Below are 21,661 nucleotides of genomic sequence, written 5' to 3'. Positions count from 1 at the left end.
AAGCTAATTAACCCAGGGGAGACTGGAAGTATAGGTACAGGCTGCTGGGGAGAAGATAGGAAATCCTACAGAGCAAGGGGCTGGAGAAGCCCAGCAAGGTGGCGGACTCTGCATTGAGAACACAGGCCAGACCGTGAACAGGGACTGCACAGCTCTTTGCACTGAAAATGGGGAGCAGACAGGAGAGGATGGACCCTCCGGAAAACTTGTGGGCAGAGGCATTTGATATGTTTTCTCTGAAGTAGAAGAAATGGTTGTTTGCTGATCTTAAGGGACTGGTGGTGGGATAGGAATTTGGGAAAAAGAATGAAAGTTTGGTGGCTGCCGTGACTAGAGTGGGAGGGAGCCAACTGAAGGCATGGCCGGTCTTGCTGAGTTTTGAATCCAGCATGGAATGGTTGCTTGCATCTTCTAGAAATCTGGCTGTCATCATCAGTCTGTTCTTTCACTGAACACAGTTCATTTTTATGTGTGTTTCTCTAGCTCTCAATTTGCCAACTAATGTGGAAGATGTTTGCCCAAATATACCGTCTTTGGAGAAACTCATGGAAGAAATTGTGGAATTAGCCGAGTCTGGCATTCGCTACACACAAATGCCCCATGTGATGGAAGTCATACTGCCCATGCTTTGCAGCTACATGTCCCGGTGGTGGGAGCACGGACCCGAAAACAACCCGGAAAGGGCTGAAATGTGCTGCACAGCGCTGAACTCCGAGCACATGAACACGCTCCTGGGGAATATATTGAAAATTATATATAATAACTTGGGAATTGATGAGGGCGCCTGGATGAAGAGGTTAGCAGGTGAGGATTGGAAAGGAATGCACTGCTTCATTTGTTTTGTCTCCGAAAGGATTTGAAATCAGAACACTAGGGACACCTGGTTGGCTCAGTCAGTAGAGTATGTGGCTCTTGATCTCAGAGTCATGAGTTGGAGCCCCACATTGGGTGTAGAGATTACCTAAATAAACAAACTTTAAAAAAATGAAATGCAGAAGGCTAGAAGTTTCCCGTCTTAGTCTTTATCAATATTTTCGTCTGTTGTCAAAAAATATTAAAAATATTATTTCTGTAATACTGTTCTTTAAAAAAAAATGTAGATTGAATTAAGCATCAGGTAACTTGTCATATTGTTACAACATTTTTGGTGTTACAACTTTTAAGCAAGTAAACATTTTCCTGGTTGAACAGTCTCTGTAAGATTAGTGAGTAAATGCAGGGTGAAAACTAATGATTCAGTAGACAGAAAAATAAAACTGGATTTTGAAACATCCCCGTTTTAGCAATTCATCTTTTTAGGAGTGGGGGAGGAAAATCAAAACATGCAGTCAAAAATTTACATTTGTTTATCATTGCACTATTTAAGTTGGATAATGGGAAGCAATGTTTTTTTTTTTTTTTAAAGATTTTATTATTTGAGGGCGCCTGGGTGGCTCAGTGGGTTAAGCCGCTGCCTTCGGCTCAGGTCATGATCTCAGGGTCCTGGGATCAAGGCCCGCATCGGGCTCTCTGCTCAGCAGGGAGCCTGCTTCCCTCTCTCTCCCTCTGCCTGCCTCTCCATCTACTTGTGATTTCTCTCTGTCAAATAAATAAATAAAATCTTAAAAAAATAAAATTAAATTAAAAAAATAAAGATTTTATTATTTGATAGAGAGAGAACACACACAGGGAGAGGGAGAGGGAGAAGCAGATTCCCCTTCTGAGCAGGGAGCCCAACATAGGGCTCCATTCCAGGACCCCGAGATCATGACCTGAGCTGAAGGCAGATGCTTAACTGACTGAGGCATATAGGTGCCTCAGGAATCAGTTTCAAGGATAAAAAGAAGGATTTTAAGGAATTAAATTCAGAGAGAGAAGAAGAGGGAAGGAAGGGAAGGAAAAGAGGGAAATTAGTTATTTACTTAAAAAACACAGTAATACACCAATGTCTTACTAATTTGGGGAGGGTGTTTTCTCTTCTATACATCTATTATTAGTAAATAAAATCACAGTTCCCATGCAATGTAAGTCTCCCACTGGTACCAGGATGGGAAAGCAGAAGTGATACAACTAGATGTCCTCTCATAATTATTCAGTGCTACATATTCCTTGTAAAGAAAGGACCAGAGGAACCTTTTCCATTTGGGGATTTTTTTTCTTCTTTTTGTGAGAATAATTGATTTCTAAAGTGAATGAACGTGTTTCTGGTTTTGTTTTTTGTTTTTTTTTTCTATTCCAAATTAGCTGCCAATTAAAAACAAAAAACAAGAAAGCACATCAAATTCAATTCAGTAATCATTTTTGAACAGCAACTGTGCAATTAGGTTTGGGACTGGAAAAATGGCTGAGGCACAGGCTGAATCCTGAAAGAAGCCACGTGCTGGGGGAGGAGGGGGTGCATAGATCGTGCAATTACAATGGTAATTATAATCTGTCTTCACTTTAACAAATGTTGATGCAGGGCAGAATATTAATGTCTGTCTTCAAACAGTTTTTTCGCAGCCCATTATAAATAAAGTGAAACCTCAGCTCCTAAAAACTCATTTCTTGCCATTAATGGAGAAACTCAAGAAGAAAGCGGCGATGGTGGTGTCTGAGGAGGACCATCTGAAGGCGGAGGCCAGGGGGGATATGTCAGAGGCAGAACTTCTCATTCTCGATGAGTTCACCACGCTGGCCAGAGATCTCTATGCCTTCTACCCGCTACTGATTAGATTTGTAGACTACAACAGGTACAGTGTTCAAAAGTGATGAACTTCTCTGATTCGGTCATGACCTTGCTGGGTTCCCACGTGCCAGTGGACTTGTTTCACTGACTACGTAATGAGCTTGTCCATGACCGTGACATAACCAAATGCTTAGAGAAAGGGTGGTTTTCACCAAGCCTCTCCAAATTACAGTCAGAAATCACGTTTGTGGGTCCAAGTTAGCAGTCTGACAATTATGATGTTTAAATTTTTTCAATGTTAAACAAACGGCCTCTGAAGCCACTTGTGAGTTCTGATATCCTGGCTTCACCTTTAGCTGACTTGGTTTCAATTTTAACATTGAGTGGGTGATTTTTATAAAAAAAAATTCACTTGAAGGAATAACTGAGAAACCACTTCATTTATTATGTGATCTAGGGCAAAGTGGTTAAAAGAGCCTAACCCTGAAGCAGAGGACCTTTTCCGCATGGTGGCCGAAGTGTTTATCTACTGGTCTAAATCCCATGTAAGTAGGAAAATATGGCAGCACTTCCTGTTTGGTTAGGTCAAGGGCTTACACATTTTTGCGTGCGTTTTTGTGTGTTTTTTTAAGATTGTATTTATTTGACAGAGAACAAATAGGGGGAGAGGGAGAAGCAGGCTCTCCACTAATGTGGGCCTCAATCCCATGACCCAAGCCAAAGGCAGCCCCTCAAGTGACTGAGCCACCCAGGCGCTCCAAGGAGTTATATGTTTTTAACCAATGTTCCTGTCCCCTTAGTAAATACCTATGATAATGTTTCTCAAGGATGCTTCCTAGTATCACTTAGCTGGTGTGGAGAGAGAACAGATTCCCCTAGGTAGTTTGAGGGAATATAAACCCTCTTTTGGGTTTGGGAAGGTATCACAGGGGTTTTTAGTTGCACTCCATGAATGGCGTTTTTTTTTTTTTCTTTTTCCTTTACCCCTAAATCTTTAGGGTAATGTGAACATAGAGATGTGGCCTTTTATCATCCAGGCTTCCCTCTGTGTAGATGTTTTGTTAAGCCCCCAGGAGCCCTCATGCCTAGTTTGAGAAATGCTGAGGTGAACTTCTGTTTTCCAGTCACAAGAATAATTCTTGTTTACTTGTACAGTACTACTTCTTTAAATGTGTTCCCTCAGCACATACTTATGTTTCTACAGGAGTTTGCTTTTGCTCACACGTTAGAGTAAAATATAGCTCCTTCTAGGAATTCTGTTGATAGAATTTATAAAGTACATCTTTAGTGAATTTTCACTATTTTATATGTTGCAAGTAGAAATCTATGTTTTTATTCTGAAAAAGATTTTAGTAATAGAAACTTGATATAGTATTCTATAAATATTAAACAACTAGCAGAATATGGCGAAGTGACCACTTATTGTTGTCCCAAATTATTTAAAAAGCTTAGAATTTTTGTGTCAATTATAATTCTTGATGGCACTTTGCAAATGGGAGACTCCAAGAAAATAAAAATAAAACCTCAACCTCAGCTTCATTATTTGAGGTGACTTCCCAATTTATTTTATCAGATTGTTATACAGATTCTTTTATTTTAAAAATGTCATATATTTTTTTAAATTAAATTTTCCTACTTAATGTTTAGGATAAAAAGTATTATTTAATGCCTACCCCTGAGGAGTCTGTCAAACTTGGTACCAAATGTATATAAAATATAATTACACTGAAATAATATGTGGAATAATGGCTTTTCAAAATGTATGCACTTAAATTTTCACAATGACTTTCATTTTCTGTGATGCCCAAAATTCTTTTAGCTCCGTTAGGTTCCTCTGGATGAAAGCAAATGATTTCTGAGTCTGTGTAACTTATGTTGAGAAGGTACACTAGATTGTTCAGGGAGCCTTGGAAGGAATGTTTGAAATCCAGAGCCCAGGAGCAAATCACTTAAGAAAACTAAAATCTGTGCATTTTTCCTTGAAGAACTAAAAATTTTCAACTTCATCAATCACCAAAATACCAGAAAAACTTCTTTAAATGTATATGCAAGACAGAATTTTGGAACAAGTTCTTGGAGGGGTATTTATCACAATCAGTAGATTTTTAGATGAATGTCTAATGATAATTTCAAGAGTAAGAAAAAAATCGGAATATGTACTTTTGGATCTCATGGGTATATTTGAAACCCAGATCTCTTGGTGTGTGTCCTATGTATTCCTCCCCAAATATTTAAAGGTGAGACTCTATGGCCACCCATATTATTGTGGATGGTAAGATCAGAATGTTAATGTGAGTGGAATGAAAGTCAAAGCTTAGTCCTTTCACTGTCCTTCGCACAAAGTCTATTATTACTCATCAGTTGTTAACATATTTGGATACTTACTAGGAAGTCATTTTATTTGGGTTTTGCTCATCCCAAAGAGGAAAGCATATGCTGAGATCATTAACTTCTCTTTTAAAACTCTGATTCTCTCTGCTTTCATTTTATGTTTGCCCCCTTTGCTATCACTGCTCAAATACTTGACTTTGCCTGTGTTCGTATGTTCCCAAAATAAAAGATGAATAAAATAATGTTATAGTAGATGATGTGAGATGTAGTAATATAATAGGCAACAATGAGAAAGTAGATAAAATATCTGACAGACTAAAAAATTATATCATAGATGTTTGTTCCCTGGGTTCCCAACGCCCCCACTCCCACAAGCAGTCTGTGCCTTTCACCAGCTAAATTTGCATTTGAGTACTTGTTCTACTCCTCCGTAGGTGTGTGACATTGGTACTTAAATATTCTGGATCTTAATTTTCCCACCTTTGAAGCATACGTATTTATATCTAGTTCCCAGAATTGTTGTCTCAAGCCAAGTATCCTCTTTGGATAATTAAAAAAAAATTGTTCCCTTTTCTTGGGAAGTCATATATCAGATTACCACTTATCTTTGTAGGAACTTTTGGGACTTGTATAACCTCTAATTACATGGACTTCTTGTCTATGTGGTTTTAACTGAACTTTTCTTTGCAACTTCTCAGAATTTCAAAAGAGAAGAGCAGAACTTCGTGGTACAGAATGAAATCAACAATATGTCTTTCCTCATTACTGACACCAAATCAAAGATGTCAAAGGTATTTTCATAATCTGTTGCACTGTTCTAGAAAGTTTTGAATGTAGCTTTCATTGTTGATTTTTTTCTACATTTTTTAGAAGGTGTACAACTGAGATTTTAGGGATTTTGTGATGTTTACTAATTAAACACACACACACACATACACACAGTTTGAAGGGTACCTGGGACTTGTTTTAAGGAAGTATATGGTAAGACACATGGACACAGAAATGACTCTCATGAAGCAAGAAGGTGTTACTCACAGTTCCCTGGAAACCGAAGGCATGGCATATGGTGGGGGCCTGTGGGAAAACTTTATTATTATTAGTCAGTCTTGTGGCAGAGGGAACACGGGTGGGGGGAGGGGGAAGACAGACGGAGTCTTTGTTGAGGTTTCTATGGGAAGGGACAGGCAAAGCAGGGTAAGCATGTTTAGGATTAGCTAGTTTGAACAATTTCACTGGGCTTAGGGTGTAGGGGGCATCCCTAGTTGTCTGGTACCTCGCCCTAGGGTGATTAGGACAGGTGGGTCAAGACCCAGGGGAAGAAATAACTGGGGACTGTGAGACTCTCTGTTGCTTGGTTTGTGTATGAAAAGCGTGCTTGCGGAAAAGTAATTTATTATCTGTAGGAAATGACCAGCATTGGGAGGGACAAAGATCAGCAAGACCCCAAGATGCCAAAGCATTAGAGTAAAAAGACATACCTAACACACACACACACACACACACACACACACACACACACAGTCAGTCAGTGTAATACACATGTAATTAGTCAATACTGTCTATTCATCAAGTTTACGTATATGCATTTATGTGTGCCAAGTATGTAAACATCCAGATAATTAGCTGCACTGTTTAAGAACCACGTGCATGATTTCCAGGTTCTCGCATATGAGATGGGGGTGTGTGGCTCTAGATTTTTGTTATCTCTGTCACTTATGTTGGGGAAGGGAGGAACTTGCGAAACAGTTTAAAAATCACACCTTTCGGGACGCCTGGGTGGCTCAGTTGGTTGAGCAGCTGCCTTCGGCTCGGGTCATGATCCCGGGGTCCTGGGATCGAGTCCCGCATCGGGCTCCTTGCTCGGCAGAGAGACTGCTTCTCTATCTGCCTCTGCCTGCCTCTCTGTCTGCCTGTGCTCACTCGCTCTCTCTCCCTCTGTCTCTGCAAAGAAATTTAAAAAATCTTAAAAAAAAAAAAAAATCACACCTTTCTTGTTCGAATTACCACTGAATAAGAAAATGAATCTGTTTCATGGGGGTAACATAGAAAGTGTGCGGCCAAATGGCCAAAGATGCAGAGTTAGTGTGGGTCTGGCCGAGGAACTCCATCTCTACCAACTCTGCCACTGAGGGGAGAGTCTCAGTAGGAAGGACATAGGCATGACCAGTACCTGTCACCTGCTTCATTGGTGGCCACGAGGACAGTTAACTAGCATCCCTCAGGGCTCCTCGTGTTTTTCAGTGTTAAATGCCCCGTCTTTGATGCTACTGCACAGGAGCTAAATTCTAACCCTTGCCAGAGGTTCGCCTACCTCGAACAGCGTCCAGCCTAGAGCCCATTTCCGTGCTGAGCTCTGGAAGCGCACATGAAGGATAAGAACATTTCTCTCCTCTGGGCTGCCAGCAAGCCTGAAGAGTGAGCTGACGCTGTCTTGAGACACTGTGCTAGGAACACGTGTCTCGTGGATGTTTTGAACTGAAAACTGTTAGCAAATGTCTCTGCTTTGACAGCATGGTGTCAACTTAGGACCGTGTTAACAAAGGCACAGAGAGAGGGCAGAGGGGGTCAGCGTTTTCTTTGAGAGGATGATGGTGATTCTGGTCTATCATGACACTCACGATGAGTGAAAATTCTGTAGAGCGGAGGTCTGCGTCTTCTTACCCAGGCACCCTCTTCCCTCTTTTTCCTCATGGTAGTCCAGTGATGCTCAAAACATACGGTCATCGTGCTGTGCCTCCTGGAAGCCAGACGGTGGCGTCTGTGCAGATGGACGCAGGGTAACATTTACTCCTAGTTGCAGGGAGAAAATACAAAGTAATGGGAAGAAGCATTTTAATATCCTCCCCCCAACCCTGCCTCCGCACGCACGAAATTTCAGCCTTTCCATCTCTTTACCACATGACTGCTGACACTCTCAGACAGGATACTGAGTAAATAACAGCAGTGTTGATGAAGTAGTCATTCATTCATTCATTCATTTATGGGGTTTTTCTAAAAAGATTTTATTTATTTATTTGACAGAGAGGGATCACAAGTAGTCAGAGAGGCAGGTGGATCAGGGGGAAGCAGGCTCCCCGCTGAGCAGAGAGCCTGATGCCGGGCTCGATCCCAGGACCCTGAGATCATGAACTGAGCCAAAGGCTATGGCTTAACCCACTGAGTCATGCAGGTGCCCTATGGGTTTTTTTGGTTTGTTTGTTGTTTTTTAAGATTTTATTTATTTATTTGAGACACAGAGAGAAGGTGAGCAGGTGGAGGGACAGAAGGAGAGGGAAAACTAGGCTCCTCACTGAGCAGGGAACCCACCTTGGGGTTTGATCCCAGGACCCTGAGATCCTGACCTGAGCCAAAGGCAGTCGCCTAACCAACTGAGCCACTCAGGTGCCTTTGACGAAGTTTTTAGAAATCAGTGATCATGCTTTCTTTCCTTATTTTAAAGTTTTTTTTTGTTGTTGTTGATTTTGTCTGCATGTGTCCTTGAAATTTTATATCGCATAAGTATCATGATCTTTTTTCCTAGAAGGAATGTTTCTACGTTAAATAATGGAGTCTAATACACTAATATGTTATATCATTTCACCAAAAGGAAGCACGGTGTCCTTGTGTTTCAGCGCTTGGACAAATTTGAGCGGCACCGTCTTGGTCGAAGTAACATCGTAACTGCTTTTATCAGTGCCGTTGAGGTTCTCTGCCAAGCCCAGATGGCATGAAGGACCCAAAAGTAGGATGTGATCAGGAGATGAGTAACATCTTTCCCAAAAGGCTGTACTGTTCAGATCTAGTGCCAAGAATAGGTAACAGGAGGACGGCTGTAGGTCTGGTTCTGAAGTTGAAATGGACAGGGAGGTGTTCCCCACATGCTAGGGTGAGACTAGAATGATGTGGAAGGTTTCAGGGATTCCTCTGACAAAGCCTCCAGTTGTCTGTCCGAGGCATTACAGCAACTGATCAGTCCATTCCCCAGAATCCAGAAGGAAAAAAGAACTCTTTTGAATGTAGATTCAGACCCAAATGTAAACCACAGAACAAATTGTCATGTATCAGTCCTCAGGCCAGCATCCAGACAGGTATGATTGCTATTTGTATGGTGCACCATTTCCACACTTGATGAAACAGAAAATTGATGACAATAGGTAAAATATGGACATAGGCAGCTGAAGCCAGCAGACCAACTTGGAATATGGTAATCTGCAATTGGGAACCTCTTTTCGGCTATATATAGGTAGCCCACAAGGCAGAGGAAGGCCAGTGCATATGAAATTGGCCATAATGCTCTTCAGAGAGGGTGACCACACTGTGGTGTGGCAGCCCATGCCTTTGTCCAAAGCGTGGGCAGTGGCGCTACTGACTACAGCAAGGGACTCTCAGCGTACTTCCCCCCAGGTGTTAATATGCAGGGCGGTGAGTGGCCTCCCTCCAGGGAAGCCTGTCCCCTCCGGCCCCCTGCTTTTGCTCTGAGCCCTTGCTTCCTGTCCTCTCTGGGACTTCTTCCCGACCAAACATTCTACAAAGGCAGGGAACGTGTTTTATTGACTCAGTAACGTCAAAGCTTAGTGCAGCACTTGGTGCCTAATTGCTACTTAATTAATATGGGTAAATAAAATTAATATTTGAATTTAAACAGTATGAAATTTGGGGCTGAACCTGGCCATTTGCATGTGTCTTCCTTTACTGTTGTTTTTCCAGACTCACTGTTTCATTGGTACAAAGTATATGACACTGGGTCCCTATATGGCTAGCCGTGCTGCAGTGTTTAATTTCATAACTTGTTTTTAAAACATATACAGATAGCATCTGTTACATATTCTGTTAGTTTGTCAATGTGAGAAAAAAACAGTGGGTTTTGCCTATTGCATTATAGAATTATATCCTATTTTGTATTAAGATTTCAGTTCCTTTTGAAGTGTAGCAATTGGTGTTAGCAACTATTTTCCCCAGCTTTATGAAAATGCAGTTGGCATATAACATTGTGTAATGTAATGTAAGGGGAACACAGTGATCTGATGGGCTTCTATATTAAACTTATCAGTACAGCATTAGTTAATACCCACATCGTGCCACATAATTACCATTTGTTTCTTGCGGTGAGGACATTTCAGATCTACTCTGACAACCTGCAAGTAGATAATGTAGTATCATTACTATATTAATATAATATAATATAATATAATATTATATTATATTATATTATATATATACATATAGTATCATTATTAATCACTCTACTGTACCTTAGATCCCCAGAACTTATTCACCTTATAACTGGAGGTGTGTACCCTTTGATCAGCATCTCTCCATTCACTGCCCGCCCCAACCGCCACCCTCCACCCCTGCACTCCCCAGCCCCCGGGAACCACCACTCTGCTCTCTGTTTTTCTTAGTTTGGCTTTTTTAGATTTCACATATATGTGACATGGTATTTGTCTTTCTCTGATTTATTCACGTAGCATAATGCCCTGAAGATTCATCCACATTGTTGCAGTGGCAGATTCTCTTTCTCACAGTTGAGTAACACTCTACTGTGTGTGTGTCTCAGGCACAAACTCGTAGATGGTTTCCATGTCTTGGCTATTATTCAATGCTGCAGTAAACAGGAGAGTGCAGCTATCTCTTTGAGACCCTGTTTGCATTTCCTTTGGGCTAGTACCTGGCAGTGGAATTGCTGGATCATATGGTTCTATTTTTCATCTTTTGAGGAACCTCCATCCTGTTTCCCACAGTGGCTGCACCAGTTTGCATTCCCACCAACAGTGCCCAAGGGCTCCCTTTCCCTCACATCCTCACCAGCATTTATTATCTCTTGTCTTTTTGATCATTAGGCTCACTTTTATCATTCATATATCTAAATTCTTTTTTAAAACCATTAATAAACACCTGTGGAAAAAAATAAACATCTATGAGTTTTGTTTTGCTTTGGTAGGCTGCCTCAGTGTAGGGATATTAGAAAATGCTTCCCTTTTTCCCTGACTCTCTTAAATTTTAGATTATTTTAGGTGAGATTGTTAGAGCTATGTGTGTGTGAGAGAGACAAAGATAACAGAGAAAGGCTGATTGATGACAGAGGTCAGTTTATCCTACTTTCCTCTTAAGTATGCCCATATATGGACCATGCTATGGCATAGTCATCTCTGATTCAGATGTTAGGAATTGGTCAAAATGAAATAGCATGCAAATTCAGTGGTTTCAGCAGTTCTGCTCAAATTACTGAGCAGTATCCCAGGCAAGGCAAAGTGCTTGGTTCTGAGTAGGTGGAAAGGAAGAGAATAAATTTGGCTGCTGCCCTGCTCCACAGTCTGGGGAGGAAACAGGCCCCACACAAAGAAAAACCCAACTGATACAGATGTACATGAGGATATTTGATTGTTTGTAGATTTAATTTCTTTGTACTAGAAGCAGACTCTATCACCCATAAGTGTTCAAAGATAAAGCAACTTTTCTTTTCAGTTTATAGGTTTCCTGTGACATACGATGCAAAATTATTGTTTGAACATAAGTAGGAATTTATTTATCTGCTGTACCTCAAAAGTGAGCAATTTATAGTTGCCCTTAGTGTAGATTTTAATTATTTTTATTATATGGTCACTTAAATATTTATAAATATCAAACCAGGTAAAAGCTCCGTGTGCCTATGATGAAGTTCCAGAACCTAAGTCAGGTTCGGTGGGGTGAGGTTCGGAGCTGACGACTAAAGAAAGAATTCTTAAGACATCTTTGGTGCAAAATGGTGGTTTATTAAAACACGGGGACAGGACCCGTGGGCAGGAAGAGCTGCTGCCCCGGGTTGTGAGGAGCGGCTGGTTATATACACAGGAGTTGGGTAGGTGAGGACAAAGGGGTGTCCAGAAGAGGTATTGGGGCAAAGAATACTATCAGGATATTGAAGGCTTGGTTACTATCAAGTAAAGACAATTGAGAGTCTCCTGGTGGAATGTTACATTCCTGCTATCAAGCATCCTTGTTAATGAGATTTAGGTTTAGAAGAAATTTAACTTTATTTACTTTTCCTTCTACCTCCGCCTCCTTTGGTTTTTTATGGAGGGGAGGGTGACATTAGGGCTTGAGGAACTGAGTTCTGTGTCTTTGGAAATTGGGCTATTGATAAGGTAACTTCTTTGTTGTAATCTCAAGGACATTTGCAAACCAAGGGAGACTCCTGTCTTGCAGGATTGTGATCTCAGCAAGTTAACTATTTATCATTTTATGGCAGTCAGGGGTGCCTGAGGAATGCTACACATATGGAGGGGAGCGGATGAAGGGGGGGTACAATGCGCCAGCTTTTGCTTTGTCCTCAGCCAGCCTCCTGCTCCCTCATCACCTATGCAACCATAAAACCAAAAGAACTTAAGAAATTAAAAATCAAAGAAAACCACAACACCAATTAACATGTTATATAATATTGTTTTGCTGAAGTGAAATTATCAGAATTGGATAGAAATATGTTTGCATAATTTATATTAATTTGTTTAATTTTTAGGATGTCGGTTCCTTATTTGGGTAATTATTTTTATCACCATGGTTGCATTTCCTTTTAACAAGAGCTCATTTAAAATCACTAATTCATTTTATTATGGGTTAATCAATTTAATAGTACAAATAATTATTCATTGTTTTTTTTTCTATTAAACTTACTGAAAATAATCTCTCACAAATTGCTGAAGATAAGAACAGGATCCATGCACTAAGTATATCTCTTAGGAAACTGAATACAGTTTTTATTGCTATAGTTCAGATATAGGTTTAATAAATCCATATCTATCATAGTAAATATATTCTATAATATTATTTATTATATTATATAATTATATAATCTATATATAATCTATAATACAATAATATTAATATTATATATAATATAATGATATATATTATATATAATATAATAATATATATATTATTATATATTATTAACATAATATGTAAACTACCATTACTTTATGATGACAATTATTTTACTACTTAATGTGAAAAAACTCTATGTGTTGTGAATAGATTTTGTCTCTCTGTGGGGAAAGCAAATCATTTGTATGTTATATTCTCTTCTGTTTTTTTCTCAGTAGGCCAAAATTATTAAAGTATGTTATTATCCTGAAAATATCTTCAATGTTTGAATTAATGCTACAAAGAAATTTAACATGCACAAAGAAGTGAATATGGGACAATTATTTTAATTCTGATGTTTGAGTATGCCCTCTTCATAGAATAATACTCATTACCCAGTGAAAATTGGTCGCTGCATTTAAAGTGACCCTGATGCAGGAACATAAAACTTAACAAAAATCACAAAGAACCCTGAAGTAGCATGGCAGTATTCAGGTGTAAATAGGTCATCCAGAGATAACCCTGAATATTTATGTTATACCAATTAGCATATTACGTCTGTTTCCAATAGAGAAGGGTTAATGCCCTAAGGAGACAAGTCTGCAGAGTATATAAAAGGCTAATACATTTTATAATAGTTTTATATATACCGTGTGCATGTGTGAGAGAGTTTATATTTCAAAGCAAGCATCTGTCAAAACAAAAATAAATAATAAATTCTTACATTTTTCCTCCTAAGCATTGGAAACTTTAAAACATACAATATCTGAAATTACCACGGGTTTTTCTCATACCCATCAGCTCTGTCAAGTTGCTTCGGGCGGTCTCCTTCTGCAAGTGTTTAGAAAGCACACCAGTAAATTGTAATGACTTGGGAATCTGAAAGTAGGACTTGGACGTTAGCAAGAGAGGTTAAGAAGGAAAGAGGAGAAGGATTTACAAAAATAGGGAGCAACAGGAAATAAGGAAGACGGAACCACAGTCAAGTTAGAAGAGGTTCGTAGTTCTGAACGTGGGAAAAGCAGTCACAGATTCCAACACTCAACTCTGTTCTCCAGGCAGCTGTCTCTGATCAGGAGAGGAAGAAAATGAAGCGCAAAGGAGATCGATACTCGATGCAGACGTCCCTTATTGTGGCAGCTCTGAAGCGACTGCTGCCCATTGGGTTGAACATCTGTGCGCCTGGGGACCAGGAGCTCATTGCTCTGGCCAAAAACCGATTTAGTATGGTAAGTTTCCTGTACACACCAGGGACGATCACTTGACCTCCAGACACTGAGATGTGTAGACTCCTCTTGCTCACGGCTCTCTGTCAGTATTTCTTTCTTTATTATTTTTTTAACTCTATTTTATTATTTCAGTGTTCCAAGATTCCTTGTTTAAGCACCACACCCAGTGCTCCATGCAGCATGTGCCCTCCTTAATACCCACCACCTGCCGCACCCAACCCCTACCCTCCTCCCCTCCAAAACCCTCAGTTTGTTTCTCAGAGTCCACAGTCTCTGCCTTGGAATTCCCCCCAACTCCCTTCTCTCCATCTCCCAATGTCAGTATTATATTTGCATTAAATGTTCTGTTAAGCAGTTTTACTGCATAGGCTCTATCATTCAGATGCAAAGACTGCCCCCCCTTTTTTTTTTTTTTTTGGTGGCTGTTTTTTTTGTTTCTAAAGTACATTAATAACCTTCCAGGAATCTTTAGGAACCAAAGAGAAAAAAATGCAAACAAGTTCCTGGTAGTTTAAAAAAAAAAAAAAGAAGGATTTCCTGTGAACTTCCCTATAACATTTGTTATGAGAAGTATATTCAGATTTTTGAGGGGTTATTTTTCAGTGTTTTCAGAAGAGTCCTGCACTGTGCTGATGGTGGTTGGATAAGGTGTTGACTTTTAAATCAGCAGCTCTTCTCCTTTGCAAGCTTCAAAATTTAAGTTCTCCAAATCTCTTTATGGCCCATGTGTTTTCTCTTCATGGCTATGCAGATGCAATTTTACAAAAATACACAGTGGAATTACTATATTATGTTCTGCCTTACTATATTTCTTCTGCCTGTTCCCATGCTGAATGGAGCGCCTCTCTGTATATCAGGATTTGATACCGTGAGATAAGGAGGTTGAGGGGATTTGTAGCAGAGTGGACAGCACGGGTGCTGTTCTACTGGGGTTGCTCTAGTATTTGATTCCAAGATATGCTCCTTCTTATCACTGGATCGTGGGGGATATCCTAAAGTGCCATAACTAGTTGGTAAGGATTTCAGAGAAGGATGGAGATATATTTGTTCGAACCCAAGGGAACATCATTCTGCCCTACTTCTCATGAACTGGACATTCTGTTCCATCGAGTCTTACGGCACTTACTGTAGAATTGAAGTAGGTTGTTATCTTGTTTCTAGTCACAGCAGTATCAAGAAATTATCTTAAAAAGAACCCCCCTAAATTTGTGACATGTATTTAAATCCTGTAGATATTTTTCTTCAGACCTGTACTATTTCAAAATTGGTTAGATCTATTTCCATTAACTTGTGATCATTGATGCATTGTAAGACTTCCTTTAGGTAACATTTATTTCTTGACAGAAAGACACTGAAGATGAAGTACGAGATATAATCCGCAGTAATATTCATTTACAAGGCAAGGTAAGCCAAATTTAAGTACATTTAGTATTTATGGATTACTTAATCTCTCTTTAGAATATACTACAAATAATGCTACTTTAGCATTTAAGAAAGTAGAAACATATTGCTTTAATCAGTTTTTATCCTACTTGCAAACCTTTTGATATTAAAGACCATCAAGATAATGAATTTTTAAAGTAGATCATCAAAGATTCTCACACTTTGAAGAAAATATGCCACAATTTGAAATAAAGTTTGGAAATTACCTTCCTTAGCTGTGTTTGAGGACTTTTGGGACATGGAGACAGGTGTCCATAAGAATTTGAACTTTTACATTTAGTGACCAGAAACTAAATATGTGAATTTAAGAGTCATTAGTATATAGGAGATACTGAGAATTGCTGTAATAGGAATAAATTAATTTACCTAGGGAGGCAAAGGAAAACCTGAGCAGAAATAATGAGAATGGTTACTTATTAACATTGGGTAAGAAAAAAAAAAATTGCAGAAGTATGTTTTGTAGTCCAGTAATCATTTACTATTATTTGGAAATTGTTTCCTGCTGGGAGATATATTGCTCATTTGTTTATGGAAACTGCTATGCAGTGTAAGAAGTCTAGCAGGTTTTGTTTGTTTTTTTGTTGTTTGTTTGGTTTTTTTTCAGTTTATTATTTTGATTCAGGGAATTTGCTTCCATTCTGGTGTCCCTTCTGGAGAATTTTCTCAAATTATGAGAATGTCCAAATGTCAAAAAGTAGTGACTACAGTATAATGTTTGCTTTCCTGAGTATTAAAATGCTTCATTCCAAGATCAAAACCCTATACTTTTTCTTTTAACACTTAGGATGACATTATGATATAGGTGAGGTGTGCCTTTCCAATATTTCCAGGAAACAAATACTGATTTAGAACAAATTTCATATGCACTTTGATGTTTATGTACTCAGTCATTCATTTAGTTATAAACTGGTCCAGAACAGGAGATGAATTCCTGTTACAGCTTGATTGCTTTCCAGGTAGCAAAAAGATTTTGAACATTTTAAAATGTACTCATAAATCTTCCAACTACACCTCTAGTGAAGGGTTTATGCTACATATATAGGTGTTTGGGGAGATCATGTAGTCCTTGAAAGGGTCCCTCAGGGGACTCAAGGCCACACTTTGAGAACCACAGTCTAAGACAACCACCACTGAGCAGAGTCAGGGGATGTTCAGTACCTCTTAAGGAAGGTTTTGTGCTTCTCTCGGGAAATAATCGAATGAAAAAGGTTGTCTTGAAGAAGCAGAAGGAAATTCTTCTTCTAGAGGAAATTATCTTCTAGAGGTTACTTGTAGGAGTACTAAGGACGACTTAAATTGTGTACTGGGGAGTCCGGAAGAAAGAGGACAGCAGAGAAGGAAACATGTTTACAATGAACATTTCCCCTCCCAATGAACGAGACCAGAAAATAAAGTGGTAATGACTACATAGATTTTCTTTTTGACATTTCAGTCTATACTTGTCTGTGAGTTAGGCACACATGTTATAGAGCCATACAGACTTAGAAAAGATGATTTTTTTTGTTCCTAACACCTTCTCAGATATATTGTCCTGAAATTGTAGGACTGGTAATCCTGGGAGCCAGAAGGAGTAATTTTATATTAGAAGGAATAACATTTCTACTTATCTTGCCAAGTACAAGTAAACATGTGTATTAAAATCTAGACGTACCAAACACAGTCCTCAGATGAAAAAAGTATGTGGAAGAAAAATATTTCCTTTTGTCCAAGGATAAATGGTGTTTACAAGTCATTGAGTGTTTGCCTCTTGATGAAAGTTATTTTTCCACATTTCCAATGCTCCTTTCTCTGACTAGGAGTTGTAAAGTTTCAGATGTTGTCTATTTACTTTAGCTTCATGACCCTCAGTCTCCCATTTATTTTCTTTTTTTTTTAAGATTTTTTAAAAAAATTTATTTGACAGAGATCACAAGGAGGCAGAGAGGCAGACAGAGAGAGGGGGGAAGCAGGCTCCCTGCTGAGCAGAGAGCCCGATGCGAGGCTCAATCCCAGGACCCTGGAATCATGACCTGAGCCAAAGGCAGAGGCTTAACCCACTGAGCCATCCAGGCACCCCTCAGTCTTCCATTTTTAATAGAAATTTGAAAGGGGAAGAGAAATGTAAGGGGATTGCTTTGCCTGTTTTTAATGACATAGTTATTTCTATATTATTTCTCTGAAGTCATGTGATCTGTTCCTTGTAAGGATGCTTGTATTTTTTGGTTTCTATGATTTTATAATAATCCTTCTCAAAAACATACAGAGTTCAGTTATATCTCCCACTCAGGAAATTTGATGGTATTAAAAATACCCCTTCATTATAGAGTATGATTTTATTAGCCCTCCATCAGTTGATATCGATATCTTTGTTTCAGGGAGACTGAGCTCAGTTGTAGAGTCCCTGTATTTACCTGTAAGTGTGATCCCATATCATTGCTATGAAAGTAAGTTCATAGATCTTTCAGTGTTTGTGAAAGGGAAAGAGAAAGATAGAAGGTTGCTTTGTCTACTTCCTTGCCTTGACCATGTCCATCTCATCTTTACATCTTGGGCAAGACTTCCCTTGTTCAGGGGACTCTTAACCAACCACCAGCAGGTTAGGCTGAAGCTCACGATACCTAATATATCTCTTGGTAGCCGTCATCAGACTTGTACATATTTAATTTCTGTCTTCCCCACCAGATGATCAGTTTTGTGAGTACGAGATCATTCTGTGCTCTCGTCTCTGCACCGTGTTTTGACATGAGGCAACACTCCAGTAAGTAGGTCTTCTCCTCTTTAGGTCATAACCTTCTATTTTTGAGACATCTTCCTTTTTTCCTGCAGTTGGAGGATCCTGCTATTCGATGGCAAATGGCTCTTTACAAAGACTTACCAAACAGGACCGAAGATACGTCGGATCCGGAGAAGACTGTGGAAAGAGTATTAGATATAGCGAATGTGCTTTTCCATCTTGAGCAGGTCAGAGTCTGTGTTGATTCCATCGTGTTTGCCTTAACCATGTAAGCACACTTTAAAGACGGTGGGTGTTCGTCGTTAGGTATGGGCCAAAAAACATAGATGTTCAGCAGATTCATGATGAAGAAGATATGATTGAGGAGCGCTTGTATCTAATAAGCAAGATTTCCCAGCCCATAGTTTTTGTAGCAATATATAGCTAATGTATTGTGGGATATCACAGTCTTTGTTTTATTGTCTTTTCTCAAAATATTTCTGTGATTATACAGATGAGTAAGATTATATGCTTAATTTTAAATCATTCTAACAAAAATTTCAGGAGTTGCCTGACCACATGTTCTACGTATCAGTTGTTATTATTGCTCATAACAACATGTTCGAGATGCTTTCACTCGTTTAATGTTTGATTCTTTTGGGGTCATTAGTTTCACCTTTCATTAGAGATATTTTTGAGTTAATTTGCTCCAAGATCAGCAATAAATTACGTTTGGAGAAGAGCAGTGCATTGATATTAAAACTATGTGAGAATAGTATTTTTATATAATTATTCAGTTGTATCCTACTTTAAACTACAAAGTTCACTGTGTGTTTGATTTCCTTATTCATTATTCAGCAGTTCTCAAACCGGAAATATTTGAAATATTACCCATCTGTGGGTTATATTGTTGTGTGAGGAATCTTCTGGTTTAGGTAAAATATCCGCAATACTGAGACATCATTCCTATTTCTCATGAGGTCCACTCAGCAAAATGACACCAAGTGAGGGGGCTCAGTGTGACCCCAACAGTGTGATCTGTCCTTGGGCCTTCATGACGGTCCCTCATCTGGATGTGGCAGGTCTCTCATTTTACAACAAACATAAAATAATAAAAGGGCACCTGGCATCTCAGGAATTTTGTCACCTAAATGTTTTATAGACCATATTGACATAGCAATAACAAACTTTTTTCTTGGATTCCTATTTTATATTACCTGGTGATCTCCCATCCCCTCCTTGACCAGTTAAATAACATAAAGGTATCACCTAATGTAGTATCCTCTTACTTTCTTTCCTGCTTACTCAGGTGCCTTTCAAACATTAAAAACGTCCCCTATGCCATGCAAGTTATCACTGCACCAGATGCAATTTAACTAGGCTACCCTTAAATCACATGGCTATTGACATGTATTTACATTGTGGAACACCACGCTATTAATACATAATGTAATCAAATTTGGCAAACTCAATATTCCCCTAAATATTTCCATAATATTTTCATGAAATATTAAATAAGTACAAATGATCACTCAGAAGATGATGAGATTTAAGGTAATGAAATCTTAATGACCTATAAAGTCATAGAGTTGTTTTCCAGAATTACACACATATTTAAGAAGATGATTAAATGTTTATTTAATGTGTACCTGAGGATTATTTTTGGCAGCCTACCATAAGATCTTTTGTTTTGTTTTGTTTTTTAAAGATGGGAGGGGGAAGGGCAAAGGGAGAGGGAAACAGAGAATCCCAGGTAGGCTCCACACCCAGCACAGTGCCTGATGCAGGGCTCGATCTCACGATCCTGACACCATGACCTGAGCTGAAATCCAGAGTCAGAGGCTCAACCAACTGAGCCACCTGCGTGTCCTGTACTGTAAGGTTCTAATCCTTTCTAGTTTCCATACATGTGTCTGGATTTGTTTGAATGACTTTTAGATACATTAAATGAAGCTTATTGAAATCTGATTTTACTCTATTGACATATATTGGTAACTGTATTCAATCATAATGAACGAAGTCATCTGTAAAGTAGTGAGGTTCATTTTATGCTGTAGCCATTCCCTTCATGAACATTTATTGCATACAGTACCATATGGCCGCATTAGGTACTTCACGTTCCGGGGGCTGAAGGCTGTATCTCTACTCAAGTAGGTCAGGACTGTGCAGAGCATGTGGACACCTTGTAATGATGCAGATATGCCCGGATACAAAATGTGCAGTCTAGACTATAAAAGGTAGTCCAGACCTAGTCTAGTTGTCAAGTAGGTGATCCCCATAATCTTGAAGGCATTTTCTAGGCGGTCATATTTTAGTTAAGGTCAACCATTCTTCACATTCTTAAGAATATGAGTAAAAAGAAATCATCAATGACCAAAGACTAGAAAAGAGGGAAAAATGGGCCACAAGAGGAATTCATGCCTGCATTACCTCTATTCCAATGTTAACTTGTTGCTAAGTCATAGAGCAGCTTGCAAAGAATATCTTCACTTGCTAAACTCAGTGGGTGCATAGTAGAGCCTTGATTTCACTTATCTCCCGTATCAGAAATCTTTGCGCCTGTGTATTTTATACTGCATATCTGGTCATTGGTCCCTGAGAGTAACCTATCCCCTTGCCATTTCCTAATACTCAAACTTGAGGCACGTGAACATATCAGCACCTCTGCGCATTTGGACAGTTAGACAAAGCCTCACTATTCAGAGACTTTTCATGTATAGTAAATTGTACCGCCAAGTGGTAAGCTTCATGATGGCAGATAACTTTTCTACCATGTTCACCTCTGGATCTTCAGTGCTTTGGTACTTTATTATGATTGTTGACTGTCACCCACACCAGTCAGGACGCAGATTCCCACAGAAAGCGAGTCCGTGCAGCCTGAATCTCCAAATGAAACTTGAATGCATTAGATCTAGTTGAAAAATACTACCTTCCATTCACTTAACACAGTCATCCAGAAGAAAACAGAAGAGGACAATTGTCAGAAAGTTATTTATTGATCCTGTGGAGGGATGACCATCACAGAAAAAAGTGTTTTCCAATTATACAAGTTGCTTCATTAAAATTTCTAAACCACTGTAGTCCAGACTTTGTTAATGTTTTCTTTGGGCATTGTGACATTCATATTTTGACCTTTTACTGCAAAGGGTAATAGACTTCAGTTTTATTTTTTTTTTAGCTAACGCAACATTTTTATTTCTTCCAGAAATCTACATGTATGCGCTGGAGATATTACAGTCTGGGAAGTACAGTGTTCAGTTACCTAGAGACTACTAATTAATTTAGAATTACATGTTGGGGTTTTTTTTTTCTCTCTCTAATACTTATAATTAATCTCTTTTTCGTCTTGGAGGTCCAAACACCATTAGCTAAATAAATAGCTTGCTTGCCTCATTTACTGCAACTTTGAATTCTCATTTGTCCCTCTCTAACAAAATAATTATGTATTTTAACATTGCAAAATTAAATTCTTTACCTCATTCCTAGTGATGTGTTCTTGAA

General features: G+C 39.0%; 1 protein-coding gene across 7 annotated transcripts in view; it reads left to right on the top strand.

The window, feature by feature from the left end:
• The window catches only part of RYR2 (ryanodine receptor 2), a 756,727-nt gene that overhangs the window by 624,753 nt on the left and 110,313 nt on the right, over positions 1–21,661 (top strand). For 4 of the 7 annotated variants that reach the window (XM_032312097.1, XM_032312094.1, XM_032312096.1 and 1 more), the window contains 7 exons: positions 484–804; positions 2,471–2,711; positions 3,105–3,192; positions 5,677–5,769; positions 13,855–14,025; positions 15,370–15,429; positions 18,274–18,408. In XM_032312097.1, coding sequence (XP_032167988.1) covers positions 484–804; positions 2,471–2,711; positions 3,105–3,192; positions 5,677–5,769; positions 13,855–14,025; positions 15,370–15,429; positions 18,274–18,408 — 1,109 coding nt within the window. Of the gene's footprint in view, positions 1–483; positions 805–2,470; positions 2,712–3,104; positions 3,193–5,676; positions 5,770–13,854; positions 14,026–15,369; positions 15,430–18,273; positions 18,409–21,365; positions 21,402–21,661 lie in introns of all 7 variants that reach the window. The other 3 variants (XM_032312091.1, XM_032312092.1, XM_032312090.1) reach the window with 1 other exon arrangement.

This window comes from Mustela erminea, chromosome 14, assembly GCF_009829155.1.
Source record: "Mustela erminea isolate mMusErm1 chromosome 14, mMusErm1.Pri, whole genome shotgun sequence".
In the NCBI taxonomy this organism is placed as follows: Eukaryota; Metazoa; Chordata; class Mammalia; order Carnivora; family Mustelidae; genus Mustela; species Mustela erminea.
This window is presented reverse-complemented; position numbering and strand designations above follow the sequence as displayed.